The sequence below is a fragment of the Myotis myotis genome, unplaced genomic scaffold, assembly GCF_014108235.1.
Source record: "Myotis myotis isolate mMyoMyo1 unplaced genomic scaffold, mMyoMyo1.p scaffold_m19_p_18, whole genome shotgun sequence".
NCBI classification, from domain to species: Eukaryota; Metazoa; Chordata; class Mammalia; order Chiroptera; family Vespertilionidae; genus Myotis; species Myotis myotis.
The window spans coordinates 30545396-30563084 of record NW_023416322.1 but is presented as its reverse complement, the minus strand read 5'-3'; the positions used below and the strand labels follow the sequence as shown (position 1 = coordinate 30563084).

Sequence of the window (17689 nt, the reverse complement as noted above, 5' to 3'; positions counted from 1 at the left end):
ATTTTTATTAATTTCAGAGAGGAAGAGAGAGATAGAAAACATCAATGATGAGAGAGAATCATTGATCAGCTGCCTCCTGCAAACCCCCGCACAGGGGATGGAGCCTGTAACATGTGCCCTTGACCAGAATCAAACCCAGGACCCTTCAGCCTGCAGGCCAACGCTCTACCCACTGAGCCAAACTGGCTAGGGCTTGTGTTGTGAAAACTTTCCTACACAAAGTCAAGAACCCACACACTACAGGCTGGCCTGAGGCAAACCTGCTCCAGGCTGGTCCCTGTCCAGTAACTGTGACCATCTGTCCCCATCTTCAGAGAAGACTGGCCCACTCTATCAGTGTCCCTGCCCCCTTCCTCCTGGAAGGTCAACTCCATGAGGGCAGGAGAGGTGGTGTCTGCTTTGTTCATTGCACTCATTGGCACACCATAGGTGCTCCAGGAATATCTGACTGATGAGCAAATAAATGGACTCTTTCTCCATCCCTAACACCTTAAACTTTAGCTCCTGCACCAATGTGCTACTGACTCACTAGGTGCCCTGTGTGGCTCTTCTCCTCCCACTGACACTCAACTCCCACAGGCGGGGAGCACCAGCCAAGCACCCACTGTGGAGGTTCTGCCAGATTAGTGAGCAGGGTGCCCCCCACACCCCTTGTTCTGGGTCCCAGGGTGGGGGAGTGGATGCAGGGCTGGGTGGAGAGGGGATGGGGATGGATTTTCTGAGGGGCTGACTGTCTACTAACCTCCCAATGCTCTCCCACCACCCAATCCACATCCAATGCTATGACTCCTTCCCTTTTTTCTAGGTAAAGTCCTCAGACCTGGGCCCTCTTGCAGAAATCCCACGATGTGTGGGATGCAGGGCTCTGCCAGCACCTCCAACTCTTAGTCCCTATACTCCCCTCCCGGCTCTGATCCAAAGCCCACTCACTTTTTCTGCTGGTCCAGAGGCCCACCATCCTCTTCAACATATGGGAAGATGCAGCCATACCTAGAGGAGGCCAGGAGGACGTCACATCGACTGCCCTGTGAACACCACCTGCCTGTGAAGTCTAGTGTGACTGTCTCACTCCCGACTACAAGGAAGCTCTGGAAAGCAGGGCTGGGGTCTGCTCCATGCACTGGGTTATGGTCAGTGCCTAGAACATGCCTGCACCTGCCGATATATTTGCTAAATGAACGAGCCCCATCACAGGTATCTCAGTTAGCCCGCTGCTCACCCCTGGGATTCCTGCTCTGGCTTCACCCAGGACAGAGAACCCTAATGAAATCTCCAATCTCCTTTTCAAATGAGAAAACAGCTCAGCCCAAGGCCCTGAGGAAAGTGAAGGATGAGGCAGAGGCTTCGTCATGAGGAAGAGAAAATGACCAGTTAACACAACCACCACCCCTCCCACAGACCTCTCCAATGGCAAGGCCCCCAGAGAGCACATTACAGGGAGGACCTCACCAGGTTTCTATAAAAATCCTATGAGTTTGCTCCTGGGTTTACCCCGCTGTTCAGAGGAGCACACAGACTCAGGGAGATGCAGTGACCTTCTGAAGACTCACAGCTAGCAAGTGCCCGGATGACCACTGTGCTGTGGAGGGGCAGGTGCTCACCTTGTCAACAGTAGATCCAACACCTGTTGGGTGGTGGCGAAAGCTCTGTAGTTCCAGAGAAAGGTGGGGACGAAGGTGGGGTCCCTGCCCAGGAAGGCAGGCACCAGGTACTCCACCAGCTTGGCCAGCCGGTGTGCCCGGGCGGTCGGCACCATACAGAGCTTATTTGTGTTCCCGGTGGATGCGGTTTGCCCCTGGGGTGGGACAGAGGAGGGACACGCAGTCAAAACAGCATCATGGACCACCAGGTGGGTTGGCAGCTGCAGCTCAGACTGAACCCATAAGCCCTCAGTGACTGGTGGGGAACATGAGTGCTCGCAAGAGAGAAAAGGTTCTTGGCATGAAAAGTAGAATTGGGGGAGGGGAATGATGAAACACATTAGTAACCTAGGTCATAGTTTGCTAGCTGAGGATGGACAGCACGTCCCTGTGTTAACAGTGTCATCCCTGGGATTTCTGACCGAGCATCCCATGCTAAGATGAGAACACAGAGGCTTTTCATGGGGTGGGAGGGGTCAGGATATTAGGACATGTGAGATGTTCAGGGCAGCACTGTTGACATGGCAACAGAAGGGGCTCAGTCCAGGTCCCACAGCAGGGAAGGGCTGGATCGCCATGGTAACCAGTCCCCCTCAGGGTATGACATACAGCCTTGGGAGACCCAGCTCCTGACCTGGAGGAACCACAGGGATGCATTCCTCCAGGGCAGAAAATTGCAAAGCAACAGATATGGTACCATGAGCCCCGTGTCTTTTGGAGGGACAAGCATCCCCCAAGCATGATGATGAGTAAAACTGGGAGAAGGAGTGTAAGGATTGTCAGGCCAACATGGACACCTGGGGATGGGTGTTAAACAAGAAAATCTGTAGAAAAATGCAAAAATACTCTTGACTGAACATGAGGTGAAATGATACAAAAGCCTCCTTCCTGATATTCCTACAAATATGCAGACAGTGACTTTGCTCCTGGCAGGAAGGGGCTGGACAGTGAGGGTGGGTTGGGGGAGAAGATGGAAACCCAGGTCCCTTTGGGAGCAGGACTCTAGGAAGGGGCTCCGGGGAGTAGCAGGGTGGCTTCTGGAACCCGGGCCCCTTTGACTCCTGGGGTCCTGGAGGTCGGGCCACCTGGGCCTCTGCACTCACCTTGAGACCGAGCGGCACTCTTTTGGCAGCGGGGGGCCCCTGTGCCTCCTGCTGGGGGATGGCGTTGAGAACCCCATCAGTCGGCTCCTGTCTGACCTCCTGTCTGACCTCCTGTGGGGAGCTCTGTGGAGACAGTGCCCAGCCGCCAGGCGGAAAGCCTCAGAGCCCGGCCTGTGCTTCGCAGACCCTATGGTTCTTTCCACTCCAGACACATACACATTTTACTCAGACCCCCACGAAGGACAGAAAAGACGTGACAGCTGAGGGCCTAGGATTGTCATTGGCACAGAAAGGCCCCTTGGAAAGCCCCTCTCCGTGCTGGCTGTGGTCATGACAGCATCACTAGGATATGCCCCGCCCTGCAACCTGCCCAGGGGTCCTCCCTTCAGGTTCCCCTTCCCCCACATGGAGAGGAGGGGATGGGGGCTGCCCAGGGATGGCTCCCAGAGGTGGCCCGGCCTGAACTGGGCTGCCTGAGGCTGCCTGTGTTACCTGAGGGGATCTCCTGGAGAATGGCCAGAGACGCCGGGGATGAGGGTTGAACCAACGTCTCCAGAATTTAGAAAAACTCCCACTGTGGGGTCTCCGGGAGCAAGAACCCCGATAACAAGAGATCCAGCAAGAGGACATCTTCAACTCTCAAGTGTCTCTTGCCAAGTGAAGTGGCTGTTGGGCTGTTGCTAGAATGTGCCTGCCTGGTTACGGGGGGTTCTAAATTCTTTAGGGAAGTGACCTCACTTCCTGTGATCCCCTTCCCTGAGTCCCCTTCTTCCTGATCCTGGATGAGCCATTGTGACTGTCAGGGCCTGTCTGTCTCCTGCCTGCACAATGACATTATTCCAGCATGTACTTCTTAGAAATAATGTTCAGGCACATGTGGAAAGATACGTATGAAGTTGGAGGAGTGCTGTCATGTATAGGAAGTGGCTCTAATCTGTATTTTCTTTCTGTTGTCACCTCCTCTGGGTATGCTCCTCTTAGTATCCCTCCCATAGTTGATACATCGAGAGAGAGAGAGAGAGAGAGAGAGAGAGAGAGAGAGAGAGAGAGAGAGAGAGAGAGAGAGAGAGAATGAATGTGTGTGTGTGTGTGCATGCGCACGCCAGTACTCATTTACTGGATCCCAGAAAAATACAGCCCCCACATAGGCAGAAATAGGCAAGAGCTTCCCAATATGTTAGGATTTCTAATTTCCAAACCAACCTTATGGGAGAGATTAAAACCCTTGCCTAGGAGTTCGGAACACTCCTGACCTCTGGACTGTGCCTGTTATGTACCCTGGCTAGTCCCTGGATCTCTATGGGCCTCAGTTTCCCAAGTATCCAGTGAGGGTGAGATTCAGAATTGTGTAAGTTCAGCATAAAAGGGGCCAAGACTCCTCCACCCTGGGTAGCTATGGAGAGGAGTGCACCCCAGGGTTCCCTGACCAGGCCTCTCCTCAGACAAAGACCGTCCTAGAACCCAAGGCTGGATTCGGGAGCTCAATACTCACTCTCTGAACTACCGAACTTGGGATGAGGCCTATGTTTTTCTAGTGTGAAATGACAGGGCAATGACTTCTACTAGGAGGCACCCCCAAAACACTGACTCTGACAGAATTTATTCTGGTCTAACGGCAAGCCTGGGAAGAGGTCTCAGTCTGGTGTGGGCTTTTATTGTTGAAAGATCCATGAACCCCATAACACATATGCCATGTCTTAACCTGGCCAACAGAGGGCAGTGCATGGCTGCTCGTGCCTACAATATTGACCTTTTAAATTTAACAAGTTCGCCTTCTTCAAAAGAAGACCCATAAATATGCTGTCTACAAAAGACCCACTTCAGATCAAAAGGCACACACAGACTCAAGGTTAAGAGATGGAAAAAGAGCCCAGTTGGTGTGGTTCAGTGGTGGAGCGTTGACCTGTGGATTGGGAGGTCACAGTTTGATTCCCAGTCAGGGCATATGCCCGGGTTGTAGGGCTCAGTCCCCAGTGTAGGGCATGCAGAAGGCAGCCAATCGGTGATTCTCTCTCATCATTAATATTTCTCTCTCTCTTCCTCTCTAAAATCAATCAAAATATGTTGTTGTTTTTTTAAAAGGATATAACTCCTATAAACATTTATGCACCCACCACAGGAGCACCTAAATATATAAAGCAAATATTGATGGGCATAAAGGGTGGGATCAACAGTAATACCATCATAGCAGGGGACTTTAACAACCCAATGACAACAATGGATAGATCTTCCAGACAGAAAATTAAAAGGAAACAGTGGCCTTAAATGACACATTAGACAAGATGGGTTTAATTTGTACTTTCAGAGCATTTCACCCCAAAGCAGCACAATATATATGCTTTTCAAGGGCACATGAAACATTTTCCAGGATAGACCACGTTAGGCCACAAAACAAGTCTCAATAAATTTAAGAAGATTGAAAGCATATCAAGAATCTTTTCTGACCACAACAGTATGAAACTAGAAACCCACTACCAAAAAAAAAATATATTGAAAAACACAAATACACAGAGGCTAAATAATTGAAAAGATAATTTTTTTTAATGGAAGTCTTTTCTAGGAAGGAGGTGGGTCAAAGACATCATTAGAAAAGAAAAGTGCACGTTCATTGGAGGAAAGTAAGAGTTCAGGGTGACAATGGCTGTCCATTGGCTGAACAGCACTTTTTCCCTTGGCTGGGCTTGTTGCTGGGTGAGAAGAAAATCTTCCTTCCCCTTAGGCGGGAGTGAAGTAGAAGCACTTTCTGCTAAGGTGCAAGGTCGTCTCTTCTTGTTTAGGGCATGAGAGCTCCCTCTAGAGACATTCCGGTCTCCAATTGTAATTGAAATTTCCTTTACTAGTTTTCACGGTTCATGGCTTCCATGTGAGTCACGGCCTAAAAAGCCTAACTAACTGAGAGGGTTAAGAACCCGTGACCCATTCGTACACAGTTCTCTGAGAATGAAGAGTTGGGGTGGGCGTCTAGCATGGCCCTTGGGGAGTCAGCCACAATTCCAGTGTTCCCCAGTGCAGAACCACCGGGCTGCAATCGCAGTGGCCACTCTTTGTAAGGAAATAAAGGGCACACAGGGAACCAAGGAGCACTGGATGCATTTTGGCTTGCAATTCAGCTCATTTAGTACAGCTGCTGAGGTTTCCAGGCCTCCATCCACGAAGACAGTGAGCCTGCTGGCAGGTTTGTTGTGAGTGCCTGTATACCTATGGGGGCTGGAGGGAGAAATGGTTCGATTTATTTTTTATCAAAAGGGGGTTATGTGAGCTTACAGTGAATTTCCATCACTACGATCCATAATTTCCCAGTTATTGTTTATATCATCCATTGGTTCTTTTCTTCCAGTAGCTCTGACGAACGGAGGCAAAACTGAAACACGGAAGGAGAGAGCAAAAGAAACGGAAGCTACAGAGGGGGCCAAGCGTCCGGACTTTTGTCCCGCGGTCCCTTTAAGAGAAGAACCTCTTGGGACCTGCAGTCCCAACCGACCCCAGTTTTAACCGAAACCTAACCCGGACTTCCCCCTCTTGACTCAAATAAGACCAATTTTGGATTTTCCCTCCCCTGTTGACCAATCAGAGTCTGTTACCAGGCAGACCTTAGCTGCCGCCCAGGCGAGCCCGGCGCCTTCTGTCTCCGGGTGGCAGCAACGACCAATGACAGAGCAGGCCCTCCGAGTATCCGGGCAGATCGGGGCTGCTCCAGCCAGTCAGAAAAAAGAAAATAAAGCAACGCACGAGCCCGCCGGGCCAGGACCGTGGGGCTGGGCTGGAGTGAAGGTGGCTGCGAGGTAGTTTCTCTTTCTCCCTTACCTTTGTCGTGGCTCGTGCGGGAAGGCGGCTGTTCGAAGATGGGAGGGGGCCGTGGGAGCCGGGAGGAGAGGAGAAAAACATCTCGGCTGTCTTTCCAACAACGTCTTCACCCGTGTGCACGTGCCCCGAACCTGGGACCGCATCTCCCCACCCGGGTTTCCTGCGCCCAGCCCGGGAGTTCCGCTACCCCGAACCCCCCACTTGGCAGCAACCCGGGGCTGGATGGCGGGGGAAGGGCAGCGGGCGGGGGCGCGCGTCGGGACGGGGTGCAGAGGGAGATGACGCAGGGGCTGGCGGCTTGGGGAGGGGGAGCGGCGACGAGGTGAAGTGATGAGAACTTGGGCCCGGTCCCCCAAACCCCCCCCCCCCCCAGCCTGGAGGGGCAGAATGCGTTCGTATCCTTTCCGACCTCCCGGGCGTCTAGTAGAGAATTAGATAACTTCGTCTTGCGGTGGTTGTTTTTGAGGGAGAAAAGGGCAGCATGAGGTCAGAGTCAGAAATGACAATTTCTTCCTCGCGTGGATTCCCGAGCCTCCTGTCTCTTCCTTTACGGTTTTTCCACATATGGGAGGCTGCAAGGAGGTGGGGCAGATAGGGTGGAGATGGCAAAGGGCTTTGGGGGTATATCTATGTCTATATCTATATCTATAGGCCTGGAGAAGTAATGGAATAATTTCTAATTTTTGGAGAAGGCAAGTGGTGAGAAAGAAGAAACAAAAACACTGGAGAAATTCGGAGGCTTGCTCTCTGCTTCTCTTTCTGGGTAGAGAGATGAGGATGGGGGAGCGGGGTGTCTCCAGGGAAGGCACGTTGACTCGCCTGTCTCCGGCCAGCTCCCGCCCTCATGCCAGGATGGCCGAAGACGAACCCGACACCAAGAGCCCGAAGCCCGCGGGCCGGGCCCCCTCAGGCGGTGCCGAGGCGGGGGAGCCCACCACGCTTCTGCAGAAGCTCCGGGGTACCATCTCGTAAGTGCTCGTGGCCACCTCCAGATCTTGTGTAGCTCCCCAGTATAGATCCCTGGAGCACCCTGCTTCCGCTGCAGATGGACTGCCTCTCCCTGAGCAAATGCATCTGACCAGGGGGAGCTTCTTGGCGGGGTAGCAGTTCTTGAGCACCTGCCAGACCTCGGCGTCCTCTTCCCCTCCCTAGCAGTCAGACACGGGATGGGGGACATCTCGTCTGACCTCCCGCTTCTCCCTTTTCTCCACAGGAAGGCCGTGCAGAACAAAGTAGAGGGAATCTTGGTAAGTATTTTTTGGGGAAAGGGCAGTAGAGAGATTGAATTGGTGGGGGATGAGGTTGGTGAGGACATGAGCAAATTAAAGGTGTTTGTGGGAGAGGCAGTGATGTCTACCCTGTCGGGAGATAATTAGCTTTGCAACTCACTACCAATTCGACCTTGAGCACCTCACTTCCCCTCTCTCTGACCTGTTGTATGGAAGCCCAATAGAAATGAAATCAGTCGAATCTGCTCCCCCTGTCACGGTGGTGACCCATACGGGTTCCTCAGAGCACAGCGGGCATCCAGCCTTAAATCATTCTCAGACTTTTTTTCAGTCTGACAGCCTCTAAGTCAGCTAGACTTTTTGGTAAGGATCGGAGGGTCCTTCTTGGCCTTACTATTTCTCTTGCCTCTGTTCTTCCTTCCCTCAGCAAGATGTACAGAAATTTTCAGACAATGACAAGCTGTATCTCTACCTTCAGCTCCCCTCAGGGCCCAGTACTGGAGACAAAAGGTATGTTTGATGCTAGGCTTTTAGATGTCAGAGGTTCTGATTCTTAAAGGCTCGCTGGGGAAGGGTGCGGTGAATAGGAATACTCATGATGGCTCTTCTTGACCAAGAAGAAATGTCCCTGTCCTGCACTGAGTTAGCGGAAATAGATTCTGAGTGAAGTGACTTGGTCCAGCACTACCGAAGTGGTAGTCTGGATAGAACCAGGACAACTGTTGGGAATTTAGTAACAGTTTTCTTTTTAACTCTTTTGCAGCTCAGAGCCAAACACACCTAACAATGAGGAGTACATGTATGCCTGCAAGTGGATCCGAAACCACCTGGAAGAGCATACTGACACCTGTCTACCAAAGCAAAGCGTTTATGATGCCTATCGGTGGGTGGATAGGGGGAGTGGAAGGGTGGGTTGTCTCTGGAGAGCTCCCTGCCTTGGAAGAGCCTGACTTCTTAAAAAGCTTTTCCAAACTTCATCCCCAGGGACCCTCTGAACCCACCCATGACCTCCTTCTCTGAGTATCTTCCCACTCTGCCCCCACCCCTCACTCAGGAAGTACTGTGAGAGCCTCGCTTGTTGCCGCCCACTCAGCACAGCCAACTTTGGCAAAATCATCAGAGAGATCTTCCCTGACATCAAGGCCCGAAGGCTTGGTGGCCGGGGTCAGTCCAAGTATCCTTGACTGGAGAGCTTGGGGCCAGAGGACCTGGGGAGGAAGACCTATGGATATGGAGAGCCCGGAGTAGAAACAGCCCATCCTTGCTAAGGGGCTTGGTGATCCCCAGATGTTGGTTTCTCCTTAACTTACATCAGATATTGCTACAGTGGCATACGAAGAAAGACCTTGGTATCTATGCCACCCTTGCCTGGCCTTGACCTAAAGGGCTCTGAGAGTGTAAGTAACAACCCTGATTGCACTCTTCTCTCCAAGGTAGAAGTCAGAGGTCTTTGGGACATGTTTTGAAGACTGATACAGCCTAGGTGATTCTGCTCATAGCTTCTGAGTATATAGGATGTGCCCCTCTGCCCACCCTCTGGCTGAGGCAGAGGATGAAGAGCATATGTGGGTTTCTGGGACGGGACGGTACAGGCTAATTCCATTCCCACTTTGGTCTTACTATGGCCAATGTGGATGTTCAAGAGGGGCCAAGGGTCCTTGAGTTTGGAGTATTATGAGGCATGTCCTTCCCCACTGCAGCCAGAAATGGGCCCAGAAGTAACCCCAGCACCTCGGGATGAACTGGTTGAGGCAGCCTGTGCCCTGACCTGTGACTGGGCAGAGCGAATCCTGAAACGGTCCTTCAGTTCCATCGTTGAGGTCGCCCGCTTCCTGCTACAGCATCATCTCATCTCTGCCCGATCTGCACATGCCCATGTGCTCAAGGCCATGGGGCTTGCCGGTGGGTGGACCCTGTCTTCTGTCCTGAGAAACCCTCAGCCACTTTCAACTTCAAAAGCCCTCCCATGTACTAGGATAGAGACACCTTGAATTTGCCTTCTATTCCTAGAGACCCTTCTAGGACATGCCTTAGACCACCTTCTTTCCACTACCTCCACCAGTCCGAATTGCCACACTCCTCCATTTCTGTTACCTCCTCAACTTACTCCTTTTTCTGGCACTTCTGCAGAAGAGGATGAACGTGCCCCTCGGGAACGGACATCTAAATCTAAGAATGGTGTGGAGAACCTAGAGGGTGGAGCCCAAAAGAAACCAGAGAGACCGACCCAGGTAGGAGGTTGGAGCTCCTGACCTTGCTGCCCTGTCCTTCAGGCTTAATGTACCTTCCTCCGTGGGTCCCATACTGTCACCTCCTGTGCCTGTTTCTTCCAGTGTCCAGGCTTCCCATTTACTGTGTTCCTCTCTTTACTTCTTAGCCTCCTCAGGAGCTGGAACCCCGAGCTGGGGCTGGTCCCTCAGCACACGGAGAACGGAAGAAGACTGTAGTAGAGAGTCCGGCCCCAGCAGCCAATAACCCACAGGTTAATGCCCTGATGGCCCGGCTGCCTCTGCTCCTCCCCCGGGCCCCTCGCCCAGTTATTCAGCAAATCGCCGTCTCTCCACCCATTGTGGCCCCCAAGCTTTCTCCAGGCACTCTGAAATTGACTGCACTGCCTGTGTCCAGTAGAGTTAGGGGAACCCAGGCAGCTGTGCCCATCATTAATATGATCTTACCAACTGTTCCTGCTTTGCCTGGACCTGGACCTGGACCTGGACCTGGACCTGGACCTGGACCTGGACCTGTGCAAGCTCCACCTGGGGGGCTCACTCAGCCCCTGGGCACAGAGAATAGGGAGGTCGGCATAGGTGGTGACCCAGGACCTCATGACAAGGGTGTCAAGAGGACAGCCGAAGTAACTATGAGTGAGACCAATGGGCAGGACCCACCAGCAAAAGCTGCAAAGCAGGATATAGAGGATACAGGAAGTGATGCCAAAAGAAAACGGGGGCGCCCTCGAAAAAAATCAGGTGGAAGTAGGGAAAGGAATTCTGCCCCTGATAAGTCAGCAGCTGCCACGGCCTCTGCCCAGTCCTCAAGGTTACCACGGGAGACGTGGGCTACTAGAGAGGAAAGCAACTCAGCTGGAGGGTCAGAGAGGCCAGGGCCAGTGGGAAAGGCCGAGAAGGGGACGGTGCTTGCCCAGGGTCAGGAAGATGGTGCTGTTTCTAAGGGAAGGGGCCCCAGTTCCAGTTCCCGCCATGCCAAAGGAGGGGAAGATAAAATTCCTCTTGTCAGTCCAAAAGTGAGTGTCATCAGGGCCAGCAGAAGCCATAAGGAGGCTCTTCATTTGGGAAAGGGAGAGGTGGATACTATAGCACAGGGTAATAAAGATTTAAAAGGGCATATGCTTCCAGGTCCCTCATCCCATGAGCAGAAAGACCCCAAAGCAACACCCCCATGATAAATACGTAGAGAAGAGTGTTTAAACCAGATGTGAACTCTGCCTGTCTGCCTTGTAAAGCCCTTCTGACTTGCTTCTCTGGCTCTTCTTTTCCAAAGGGAATTCATGCTCTTCTGTATAGACAGCTGAGGCACCTGTCTTACACAGTGCCTGCTTCCTGCCTCTGACCTTTTCAGCTCAATACCCTTGGCTTTAGAGTCGCTAGTAAATCTGATCCATGTGTTATCCTGTGGGAACAATAGGGGTGGAGTAATATGATGAATGTATAAGCTAGGAATCTTTTGGTTTTAAATAATAGAAAACCTAACTCAAACTGGTTTAAAGGAAAGATTTACTGGCTCATGTAACTGTAAAGTCCACAGGTAGTGCTGGCTCCAGGTAAAGCTGATCCAGTGGCTCAGCACATCTCTAAATACCTGATTGCCTCGCCACCCGCACTGTTCTACCTTCTGTAGGATCACAGGCACCCTGGGCTGCCTGTGGCTGCCAGCACTCCTAGAATTATAATGCCTCCTCATTTATATCCAACCAGAAACAGAGGGCATCTTTCTGCCAAGAATCCTAGCAAAAACCCTGCGATTCACTCTGATTAGGCGAACTCCTGTCACATGCCCACCCCTATCCAATCCCTGTGGCCAGGGGGATGTCGATGCTAATTTGCGTCGTCTACATCAGGACTGCACCTGTGGAATGAGGGTGGGATTAGCCTCCTTAGAAACTGGGAGGGGAAGTTCCTGGGGAGGGGGCTGACACCTGGCCACTACTATGAAGTACAAGTGATTTTAGCTTGCTAGGTTAAGATTAGCTATACCTGCTTTTCCCCTCATAGTCTTGCATTTTTCTTACTGCAGCTGTAACCTCTTTTTATTTTGGTCTCAAGAAATGAGAGGAAAGTCGCTCTCCTTTAGGAGCTATCTCTTCAGTCTCCTTTAGATGACAATACCTTTTTTTTCCCCCTTCACCTATGGCTCAGAGATGGAGCTCCTTCCTTTTCCTGTTTTTGAACTTTAGTTTCTCATTTCTGCCTCCCTGTCTCCCACCCTTCCGCCACTATCACTAAATAGAGTGAGATTTGCTTCTAATCATTTTATTAAATTCATTCTGTATCCACCAGGTGTCAGTCTCTGGTACACATGTCAGGACTAGCCAGGTGTAGGCCGGCTGTGTGGAAGGAGGTAGCTCTGTATCAGGGAACACCAAGAGGAAGGGGATCCAGACCCTCCAGGTGGGTCAGTGGGAGAAGCAGTAAACCAGCCAATATTGATTAAGGACCTACTTTGTCTTTTGCATAGGGTAGCTCCTGTCAGGGAATCTTGGTTCTTCCCAAGAAATTTAGATTTTCTTTCAGGGAGACTTCATTTGTTCATTTATTTCCACCACAGTAGATTTTTAAAAATTATAATATGTAATGTTTGATATCTATAAAATATATTTAACATGAATAAATTATGAAGTATAATAATTAAATGACTACCTATGACCCATTACCCAACCTATACATTAAAACATTAGAAATATCATTGACTTTCTTGTGTTCCCTATCCTAGCCCCTGCCTCTCCCTAGAGGTAACTACTGTCCTTAATTTTGTGTTTATTAATTACCTAATATATATATGTATATATCTTTTAAAAATGTATTGTTCATTTTTGCTTTTAGCTTTATGAAAAATTTGTTCTTTAATAATATCCTGTAGTTTGCTTTTTTTCAATTAACATTTATTTCTAAGGTTCATCTATATTGTAGATAGCTATGATTCATTCATTTTCATCTGTATAATATTCCATCAGTACATAAACCACAAGTTATTTTTCCATTCACCTATCAATGGGCTCTGGGTTATTTCCAGTTTTTGCTATTACAAACAATGCTGCTATGAGCATTCTTGTGTATGTTAGTGCTTTTGTTTTTAGCAAGATTTCTAGAATGGTTCTTTTGGTCTGTATATCCTGAATTGGGGACTGTTTCCTCCTGGAAGAGTTTATATCAGATTGAAATGAACCATCCCCTGAATGTGGTTAAGACTCACCTGTTAAACCATTTGAGCCTGGCATTTCTTTGTGGGAAAAATTTAACTATTAATTCAATCTCTTTAATAATTATAGGCTATTTGGGCTTTCGTTTCTTTTTTAGTATAATTAGGTAAAGTGTTTTAAGATTTTGTGCATTTTTTTGTCTTTTTTAAAAAAAGAAATGAACTGAATTGCCTTTTTTTGTTGTTAATCCTTACCTGAGGATATTTTCCCATTGAAAGAGTGGAAGGGAGGAGGAGAGACCAAGAGAAACATCAATGTGAGAGAGACACATCAATTGGATGCCTCCTGTATGTTCTCTGACCAGACCAGGAATCAAGCTTGCAACCTAGGTATGTGCCTTTGACTGAAATCGAACCCAGGACCCTTCAGTTTGCAGGGCGATGCTCTACCCACTGAGCAAACCGGCTAGGACAATTTTATGTCTTTTAAATGAAAATTTTTTTCTTTTTTTGCCTCTGCTCTGTGTAGTCATGTCCTCTTTTTCTTTTCTACTACTTGTGCTTTCTTTTTTTTCCTTTGATCAACTGCATCAGAAATTTGAAATTTGTTGTTTCGTCTACAGTGTATCTTTTTTTAAAATAATTTATTGATTTTTAGAGAAGGAGGAAGGGAGAGGGACAGAGAGGAGAAACATCAATGTGAGAGTACAACATCAATCAGCTGCCTCCCGCACACCCCCCACTGGGAATTGAGCCCACAACCCCACTGGCAACCTTTTGGTGCACAGGAGGATGCTCAACCCACTGAGCCATGCCAGCCAGGGCTACTTACCTATCTTTAGTTATTACTTTGGGCTTTGTTAATCCTCTCCCTTATGTATTTGTTTTCCATTATATTAATTATGGATCTTATCTATAGTATTTCTTTTGGTTTCTTTAGATTTAATTTTATGTTCTTTTATAACTTCTTAATTTTGCTACTTATCTAATTAATTTTCAAACTCTTTTTTTTCTAGTGTAAGTTTTTTTAAGGACCTGCTTCTCTACATTCTCCAAGTTTTCTGTTGTAAAGTATTTTGTTATTCTAAGAATATTTAAATTACCTTTATGACTTTTTGATTCATGAATTATTTCAAAGAGTTTTATAATTTCCAAGTGCCTGAATATTTAAAAATATATCTTTTTTTTTTTTATATTTTCAGCTTAATCTTCTGTGCTCAGAGAATGTGGTCTTTGTGATACCAGTTCTTTGAAATTTGTTGGGATTGTTATTTTATATTCTATAACTTATCTTGGATGTCTAAATCTGTTTTGTTGTTTTGCCTGTGGTAGCTTGTTTCCTTATATATTTTCCATTTTTGGGTTTCGAGCTCATTTTGTTAAATTTAACCTACAGGAATCCAGAGGGTCTCAGTTGTGGGTACCTAGGATTTGTATTTGCTTCCACTAGGAGCCAAAAGGTGCTTTTGACCTGGGACTGTGCTAGCCCCTTCAAGAGTCACAGTTTAATTCAGGAATGCCAGGTTTGCTCCCCTTCCTTGGTTAGGCCCAAGGTTTAGCTTCTGCTCACAATACTGGTATTGGCATTTGTCCTAGGGCAAACCTGCTTTTCCTACTGCACGTTGATCATCCTTCATAGATTTCAGCTTAATGTTACTTTTTTTCTTCTTTTTGTGATTTCCCTTTCTAGCAAGCTCAGCAATCTGCTAAATATCATGCTTGCCATAATTTGTCCAGGATCTAGTTGTATTTTAATGGGAAAGCCCTTTATCCATGCTGTCAAAAGTAGGAGTCGATTACTGTGTTTTAATATTTTCCTTCTTGTTTTTTAAGTGCTAGGTGTTTGCATTTTAGAAGCTAGTAGACTTGGGCTCTGTTTTCAAGTCAGTTATCACAGCACAGTGTGAGTGAGTTACGTTAAGAGTAGCACAGAGAGCGGTGGTAACCCAGAAGAATAGTACGTAACTCAGACATGGATCAGGAATGACTTCCCAGTGGAGGTGAGCAGGAATTTAGCTGGACAAGTCTAACTCTTAAATAAGAACAGAACAACATAAGACATGATAAAAAGAGCTAAATCATGATACCCACTCTACTGCATAAGAGCTGGATGTAAATTCAGAGAGGTCACTTTGGACTGAGTAATTTGGGAAGGCTTTATGGAAAAGTTAGGCATGAGTTAATCCTTTAAGGTAAGTAGACAGATTGGTGGCAAAGAAGAGGGCATTCCAGGAAAAGCAGGGTTTTGGGGGGGTGGGCATGGCAGAATAACCCAGTAAAGAGACCTGGCAGGCAAAATGGATGTGTATGAACAACAGCGGGAAATAAACTAAAAGAATACACAACCAGTGTTGATTGAATGAATGTATAAAAGGTATAAAGTCTGCATTCTAGGATGTGGGAATGGAGTCAAGAGAAACCAGCCAGGCATCGGTTGCCTTTATCCATGTGGGAAGGGATGAGGGACTGGACAAGGCTTCTGACACATTAGCGGTGATAGACATATGGAAAAATAAATCACTGGTGATGGGATAGATAGTTTTTAGGCAGTCCAATTTTAAAACACTATTTTTAAAATATGAAACAAGTTATTCTGTAGTCCAAGCAATCTTCAGTTCATTAGATGAAGGGCTAAGCTAAGATTTTGGGGACTGTACTGCTTCCTCTACCAACCATTTCTTATTCTCTTCCCAATACTCTGTTCCCCATTACCTTACCTCCCTCCCACCCCGTGTCATCTTCCATTTTAGCTTTATCATAAATGAAGTTAAAGATAATTTATAATTTACTAAAATTTGAAATAATATTTTGCTGTTAAACTAAGACAAACTCTATGTCTAGTCTATGTCTCCAAATAAATTTATTGCCCACTTTTGTGGGTAACAACTTTCAAAGCAAATGGCCACATTCACTCACATACCAAACAGAGGAATTAACGTCATTATATATTCATCTAAGTATTTTGTCTCATGTTATAGTTTCTCAGTAGGTCTACTTCTTTGTCTAGGATCATCCTGCTTGCTCCATCCTATAAGATAAAACTAAGCATAACATAATTAATAAAGCAGTATTTATCAATTGTTCATAAGGAAACTTTTTTACTGGAAAGAGTGTGAATTCAGTTTAAATCTTAGCTTTACCACTTTCCATACGATTTTGAACATTTATTTAGTCCAGTTATTTCAAACTGTAGATTGTATCCTATTAGTAGATTGCGAAGCTGATTTAGTAAGATGCAAAACTTTAAAAAGTGAAAATAGAAAATATCAGAATGCATTACATATAGTAAAGGTAAGTATTGTTTTATGAAACGTATCTCAGTAAAGACATGTCTGTATTCTTCACTGGTCATGACATAAATATATTTCCAATTAAACCGAAGCAGTGACCCTCTTTTCTTTCACCATTTACCCTATATTATTGTCCCAATAATAGTAATATAGTACTACACGTAGTAGTAACCTGTACTCTTTTAATCCTCACAGACCCCCGTAGACAGTTAATATTCCTGGATCCACTTTGCAGACATAGAAACCTTAGTACAAAGACTGTTAAAGCAGTCATCCCAAATCAAACAGCCTATAAGTGGCAGGGAGGTGGCATCTGAGACCTGGACTCAAATAACTAGCCCCCCAACCCCGCGCTGGTGTGGCTCAGTGGTTGAGCTCAACCCAGGAACCAGGAGATTAAGGGTTAGATTGCGGGCTGGACCCCCAGTGGAGAGGGGGATGGAGTGCTGCAGGAGGCAGCAGATGGATGGTGTTTCTTTCTGATGTTTCTATCTCTCCCTCTCTCCCTCTCTAAAAATCAATAAAAATTCGAAATAAACACTAGCCTCGATGTAAAATAAATAAGGCCCTATGAGGGTTGGGACAGAGGTTCTGATGGAGAGAGCTTCCAATCAATAAAAATGCTGGCAAATACACAAAACCAACAACAGAGGTCATTTGCAGGGTTGGGTTTATTTATTTATTTTTAATTGATTTCAGACAGGAAGGGAGAGGGGAAAGAGAGAGAGAAACATCAATGATGAGAGGGAATCATTGATAGGCTGCCTCCTGCACACCCCACAACCCCAGGCATGTGCCCTTGACTGGAATCCAACCCAGGGCCCTTCAGTCCACAGGCCAACGCTCTATCCACTGAGCCAAACCAGCAAGGGCTGCAGGGTTGCTTTTGTTTATTCGTTTAGTTTTATATGATTTTGTTCTGTTTTGAAGAAAGGGTTGTGCCCTCCAAGCCTTTGTCTTTTCACTCACCTCTCCCAAACTGGCCCTGTCCAGCCGCTCCCTAGAGGGATCGAGGTCCAGAGGCTGGAGGCCAAAGGCTGCCCAGGCAAGTGGTGACTCCCGAGGCAGAACCGCGGCCTCAGGTCGCACCACTAATGGTAGGAAAGATTCCGAAGCGATAAGGGGCGTAATCTGGGCACCGTCCTTTAAAATGAATAGGAAAAGGGTATTCGAGGGTGACTATCTCCTCCGCCCACCCTCCCTCTTCCCTCTTTCCCTCTTCCCACTGGGCCCCAGCGTCCATTCCA

General features: G+C 47.6%; 1 protein-coding gene across 1 annotated transcript; it reads left to right on the top strand.

The window, feature by feature from the left end:
- Nucleotides 1-6119: 6119 nt before the first annotated feature.
- On the top strand, nucleotides 6120-12697 carry RFX5 (regulatory factor X5). The gene is made up of 10 exons (XM_036344100.1): nucleotides 6120-6525; nucleotides 7381-7515; nucleotides 7761-7794; nucleotides 8204-8286; nucleotides 8540-8659; nucleotides 8831-8950; nucleotides 9092-9173; nucleotides 9477-9678; nucleotides 9907-10007; nucleotides 10154-12697. Exons 1-10 carry the CDS (start codon nucleotides 6392-6394, stop codon nucleotides 11177-11179), a joined length of 2037 nt encoding a protein of 678 aa, XP_036199993.1. The 5' UTR covers nucleotides 6120-6391; the 3' UTR covers nucleotides 11180-12697.
- Nucleotides 12698-17689: the final 4992 nt, after the last annotated feature.

Bases quoted from the DNA above. Each gene is read 5' to 3' on its own strand.
- RFX5 (XM_036344100.1), top strand. From the start codon at position 6,392: ATGACAGAGCAGGCCCTCCGAGTATCCGGGCAGATCGGGGCTGCTCCA. The intron at 7,516-7,760 runs GTAAGTGCTCGT...TTTTCTCCACAG, and splicing joins AAGCTCCGGGGTACCATCTC to GAAGGCCGTGCAGAACAAAG. The intron at 9,679-9,906 runs GTGGGTGGACCC...GCACTTCTGCAG, and splicing joins CAAGGCCATGGGGCTTGCCG to AAGAGGATGAACGTGCCCCT.